A 6,234-nucleotide genomic window follows, 5' to 3' on the forward strand; every position below is an offset into this window, starting at 1 on the left:
CCTGGGATTTAATCCTCTGAAAGCTACTAAGGGAACAGGACACTGCACCCATGTTAGAGGTACATTTCTCACCTCTGTGAAATTTATTCTAGATCAAAGTAGATTCTTGTGAGAAAACCCAGTGCTAACACGTTCTTATGCAGAAGGGATGAATTTATGCTGGGAGGTGATTTTCAGTATGGGTAGTTGATAAAGGACAGGCTATGTGGACAAGAATGACATTCCTGGGTGATCCTGCCTCCTGACTCCCATTGTGCACTGTAGGTAGATGCAATCAGCATCTGGATGTTTCCTTCCCCGACATTAGGGACCTCTGCCTACTGAGTAGTGGTCAGGGCATCCTTGAATTTCCCCACCACCTCTCACCATTTCCTACCAATGGAACTGTAACTCAGTGCTGGTGGGCAGAGCTAGCATGACTGTCTCCGTGTGAGGGGGCTCAGAGAATGAGAAGCCTTATATTGAAGTATTGTCTCTGAATAAAGCTCTGCAATGGCCAAATTAATGAAAGGACTTTGTATATTACCTACCCTAAATGAAGCTATTGATGTCCAGAGAAACCTGTCTCAATGTAAAAGAAAATTCTAGTAACAGTAAGTCTTTGCTCAAACACTGTAAGATGTAAGTTTGCCGTATCATTGTATCTTTTTGAACTATCCCAGGTTACTACCCTGTTGTGACAATTATAAGACTTAAAAATCATTGTATTGTATGTTCATGTCTTTCTTATCACAAAAGAGGGAAGAATGAGTGCCAGCATTCCTGGAGAGGATTGAAGAAATAGAATATAGTTCCCTTGATCACAACACATTCTGAGGGGAACCTAGGCGTGGCTCAGTTGGTTGAGTCTCCTACTCTTGATTTTGGCTCAGGTCATGATCCCAGGGCCCTGGAATCAAGCTCTGTGTTGGATTCCATGATGAGCATGCAGCTGCTTAATATTCTCTCTCTCTCTCTCTCTCTCTCTCTTTTTCTCTCTCTCTCTCCCTCTCCCTCTCTCACTCTTTCCCGTCCCCTGCTTGTACTCTCTCTCTCTCTCTCTCTTTAAAATAAAGAAAAAATACTGGTGTACAGGACTGCCTAGAGAGCACTGCTCATACAACCATGCAAAGCTTTTCTTGCGTTGCTATTGTTTCATTTACTCCATCAGGGAGGTGAAATTTCAAGCATCATTATTGGGACATTTTCTTCTCTATTTCAGTACTCTAACTGCTAAAGAGTTTTAACCTACTTTCAATTTTGTTTTTATGTTTTTCATTTTTTAAGAGCAAACTGGAAATAATGGTAATTAAAATAAGAATAAAAAGATATACACAATCACACACAAAAGTGACTAGACTAAAAAGTTCATAAACAAGTGTTCCTACTGAATAACGATAGATTGATTACCTTCAACAATATTTTTATCCTTTATGTTCAGAGATTAAATGTGTTTCAGACATGGCTCATCGTATCCAACTCTGTAGATTTTACAATATTAATGTTGTCTCCAACTTTACATAATACAGGTATATTCTTTAATTGTGGCAAAATCAATGTCACAAACTTCACGCACATATGCATAGAATCCTCCCACATGCAATCATATTCATGGAGGTGAAAGAATCTATGATTTTGTCTCTGTTTCATTTTCCAGTGATCATACTCTAACTTCTAACTGTGAACTTCTCTAATGAAGGAGAAACCATGTCTTTGTCAAAAGAAACTGGCAAGTAGAAGATACACAGTACATCCATTTTTTTTAACTAAAATGACAGTCATCCATCTAACATTTCCTGAGTGCCTGTTTTATCTAGAATTTACTAGTCATTTGAAATGTAAAGATGTACAGGACATATTACAGGCCCATAAGATTTACCATTTGGTGAAAGGGAATGTCTGTTCAAATACACGACATTTGGATTTTATCTTGAGGATTATCCATATCTTCATAGTGCGGATATTACTCTTTTAACTGTTAATATTGACCAATTCTATACAGTTAATAGGTACCTGAAGAGCCTCCTCACGTGAATCTACTCTGATTCTCAAGAGTAGCAAAGACCCTTTTTATCAGCTGTCTTATAATTAGTCTCCTTAACAGGGCCGAGAGAAGATCAAGTAGGCAGGCTGTCACCATTCTCTTTGCAGTGACAAGTGAAAACTGCAATAAAATGGTTCAAATGAGGAGAATGACCCCAGGGCAACATCCCATCAGGATTACACAATGAGGGTAGTGATGCACATAGTTTGTAACCACGCTAATATTTTTGAATGACCCATATGCATTTTCCAGCCCAATATACACTAGCCCAGGAACTTACTTTCACCCAAGACGGGTATCCTCTAAAGGCATAGATGATAATTCTCAGTGTTTTATAAAGTACTGAATTCATCCTACTCTCAGAAAAAAAAATACATAAACGTAGAGAAAAAGAGAATAAGGCAAATATGAAAGAGGTATTAAAATTTGTTGAATCTGTGTGAAGGAATATGGGAGTTCTTTGTATAATTCTTGACCCTTTCCTGTGAGTTTAAACTTCTCTCATATTAATAGTTCAAATCAGGGGTGCCTGGGAGGCTCAGTCAGTGGAGCAGCAGACTCTTAATCTCAGGGCTGTGATTTCATGCCCCCTGTTGGTGTGGAGCCTCCTTAAAAAAAAAAAGTTGAAATAAAAAAGGTACCCAATTTTCTTCCCCTGTCAAGTAGGAACAAGGATACAAGATTTCTCTGAGCTCGTTTCGAGCTAAGTAACTCCAATTTTTGTCCATTCTCCACCTATGACCTTTTCTCACACTTCAGTCCTTGACAAACTGTCATTAAGAAATGGGAAGCAACCAGTCATGGGTCACAGAATTCATCTTGGTGGGATTCCAGCTCCGTGCAGAGATGGAAGTGCTCCTCTTCTGGATCTTCTCCCTGTTCTACATCTTTAGCCTGTTGGCAAACGGCATGATCTTGGGACTCATCTGTCTGGACTCGAGACTACGCACCCCCATGTACTTCTTCCTCTCCCACCTGGCCATCATTGACATTTCCTATGCATCCAATAATGTCCCCAAGATGTTGGCAAACTTAGTGAATCAGAAGAGAACCATCTCCTTTGTTCCATGCGTAATGCAGACATTTTTGTATTTGGGTTTTGCTGCTACGGAGTGCCTGATCTTGGTGGCGATGTCTTATGATAGGTTTGTGGCAATCTGCCACCCCCTCCAGTACACTGTCATTATGAGCTGGAGACTGTGCCTGGTCCTGGCTGTCACTTCCTGGTCATGTGGATTTATTCTGGCTCTGGTACATGCAATTCTCCTTCTACGGTTGCCCTTCTGTGGACCCCGAGAAGTGAATCACCTCTTCTGTGAAATCCTATCTGTCCTCAAGTTGGCCTGTGCTGACACATGGATCAACCAATTGGTTATCCTTGCTGCCTGTATGTTTGTCTTAGTTGGGCCCCTCAGTTTAATGCTAATCTCCTACATGTGCATCCTCTGGGCCATCCTTAAAATCCAGTCTGGGGAAGGCCGCAGAAAGGCCTTCTCCACCTGTTCATCCCATCTCTGTGTGGTTGGACTCTTCTTTGGCATAGCCATGGTCGTTTATATGGTCCCAGATTCCAAACAACGAGAAGAGCAAGAGAAAATATTATCCCTTTTTCATAGTCTTTTTAACCCAATGCTGAACCCTCTCATTTACAGCCTGAGGAACGCTCAGGTAAAGGCTTCTTTGTATAGAGCACTGAAGAAAAGGTCCATGTGAAATATAGATAGAATGTTGTTTGGGGGTTTCCTTTTAAATTATGCGGTTTGCTGAAGCAAAAATTCAGATAGGTTCCCACTTGGAAGTTTGAATTAAACGTGGTAACTGTCCATCTTCTAGCTCTAAAAATAGGGCAAAATTCCACGGAAAAGCGTATCTTCTGAAACCGAGAGACTGTGTTAGTATTTGGGACATCTAAATTATCAGACTATTTAGTCTTTCTTTGAAAAAACATTAAATTTCTTTATCTTTTCCAGCCAGGAATATTCACGTATGGAGAAAAAATTAAATGTAAAACCGACATCATTGCATGACTCTGGCTGATGTATTTAGACATATGTGACTTTTTATCACCTTGTGGTAGCTGGACACAGTACAGAAAATTAATGCCATAAGAAAGAACTTCCACAGTAGATCTGAGATTCCAATACAGAAAACATTGCGGAGTTATAGGACTCTGCCTCACCAATTGTGAGTCTGATGAAGGAAGAGTTTAGAGAAATGCTAAATTCCTTGATGGAATAATTTAGGAGTAAAGGGGAAAATGTTAAGGGAAGAGTTTATCCAACGAGAAACTATGTAAAAAAAAAATCCTAAAATATATTTAATGCTTCGGATTTGGTTCAATAAAGGAAATTCATCAGTAAACGTGTAAATGGTTCTAGAGGTAAGGGTTTTGAGTGCTGCTCAAACATTATGTTTATTCTTGGGTTATAATGATTTCTTTTTTAAAAATAATTTCTAATAAGAGAAGATTGAATCACCTGTTGAAGTTCTTGAAATTGTTCCCACCAATATTTTTCATAATTATTGAACCAACTTGTCAGAAGATGGTTTGGGGTCGCACCAAATATCAGGAGATAGCTATGACATATCTAACATCATCTTTCTTTCACAGCGACAGAAGTTTCTCTGGATTTACAAGATTTGAACAACTGTCTTCATGATGCTAATGTTGATAAAATAAATAAGAGCTGCTTTTTTTCAATGATTCAATATTTACAGATATTGCAAAATGATCACCACAGTAAGTCTAGTTAAATTGGTCACTATACATAGTTACAGTTTTTTTTCATGTAATGACAACTTTTAAGGTGTACTCTTTTAAGAGCAACTTTCAAATATGTAATACAGTATTCATAGCTCTAGTTACTTTGCTCTGCATACATCCCCACATTTTCTTTATTTTATAACTGGAAGTTTGTATCTCTTGACCCTCTTCACCCATTTCACCTATTCCCCACACCCTGGCCCGTGGCAATCACCAGTCGTTCTCTGTATCTATGAGCTAGTTTTGTCTTACTTCCCTTCCCTTCCTCTTCCCTTTCCTTCCTCTTCTTCTTCCCTTCCCCTCCCTTCCCTTCCCAGCTCCCCCTATAAGTGAGATCATATGGTATTTGTCTTTCCCTATCTGGCTTATTTCACTAGCATAATGCCCTCAAGATCCATCCAGGTTGTCACAAATGGCAAGGTTTCCTTCTTTTTTATGTCTGAATAGTATTTCGTTGACCACATTTTTAAATTCATTGTTCCATCAATGGACACTTAGGTTGTTTCCATGTCTTGGCTGTTGTGAATAGTGCTGCAATGAATATGGGGGTGCAGATATCTTTTTGGGTGATTTCATTTCCTTTGGATGAATACCCAGGAATGAAATGGCTGAATCAAATGGTAGTTCTATTTTTGAATTTTTTGAGGAACGTCCATAACTGTCTTCCACAGTGGCTGCACCAATTTACATTCCCACCAACAGAGCACAAGTGTTCCCTTCTCTCTGCATCCTCACCAACACATGTAATCCTTGTCTGTTTGATGATAGCCATTCTAACAGATGTGAGGTGATATCTCAATGTGTTTTTGATGATGATGAATGATGTTGAGCACCTTTTCATGTACCTGTTGGCCAAGTGCATGTCTTCTTTGAAAAATGTCCATTCAGATCCTCTGCCCATTGTTAAAACTGATTGTTTTATTACCATTGAGTTGTATGAGTTCTTTATATATTTTGGATATTAACACGTATCAGATATATGATTTCCAAATATTTTTTCCCACTTAGTAAATTGTCTTTTCATTTTGCTGATGGTTTCCTTTGCTGTGAAGATTGGTTTTATTTTAAAATATATCGAGACATTAAGTATTTTGAATTTTTTGCAAGCCATGAAAAATTTATTAAAATCAAGATTTATAAAATTCTGGGGTGCCTGGGTGGCTCAGTCAGCTAAGCATCTGACTTCAGCTCAGGTCATGATCTTACAGCTCATGTGTTGGAGGCCCAAGTCGGGTTCTGTGCTGACAGCTCAGAGCCTGGAGCCTGCTTTGGATTCTGTGTCTCCCTCTCTCTCTTCCCCTTCCCTGCTCACACTTTGTGTCTCTCCCTCTCAAAAAATAAATAAACATTAAAAAAAAAGATTTATAAAATTCCAGGGGTTCCTGGGTGGCTCAGTTAGCTGAGTGTCTAACTTCAGTTCAGGTCACGATCTCAGGGCTCATGAGTT

At 39.1% G+C, this 6,234-nt stretch overlaps 1 protein-coding gene across 1 annotated transcript; it reads left to right on the forward strand.

The window, feature by feature from the left end:
• The first annotated feature begins 2,698 nt into the window (after positions 1 to 2,698).
• On the forward strand, positions 2,699 to 4,702 carry LOC101080959 (olfactory receptor 2A2). The gene has a single exon (XM_003983177.2). It carries the CDS (start codon positions 2,807 to 2,809, stop codon positions 3,734 to 3,736), a length of 930 nt encoding a protein of 309 aa, XP_003983226.1. The 5' UTR covers positions 2,699 to 2,806; the 3' UTR covers positions 3,737 to 4,702.
• Positions 4,703 to 6,234: the final 1,532 nt, after the last annotated feature.

The sequence above is a fragment of the Felis catus genome, chromosome A2, assembly GCF_018350175.1.
Source record: "Felis catus isolate Fca126 chromosome A2, F.catus_Fca126_mat1.0, whole genome shotgun sequence".
Lineage (NCBI taxonomy): Eukaryota > Metazoa > Chordata > Mammalia > Carnivora > Felidae > Felis > Felis catus.

What these genes read in the sequence shown, in the direction of transcription:
- LOC101080959 (XM_003983177.2), top strand. Translation starts at nt 2,807, where the DNA reads ATGGGAAGCAACCAGTCATGGGTCACAGAATTCATCTTGGTGGGATTC.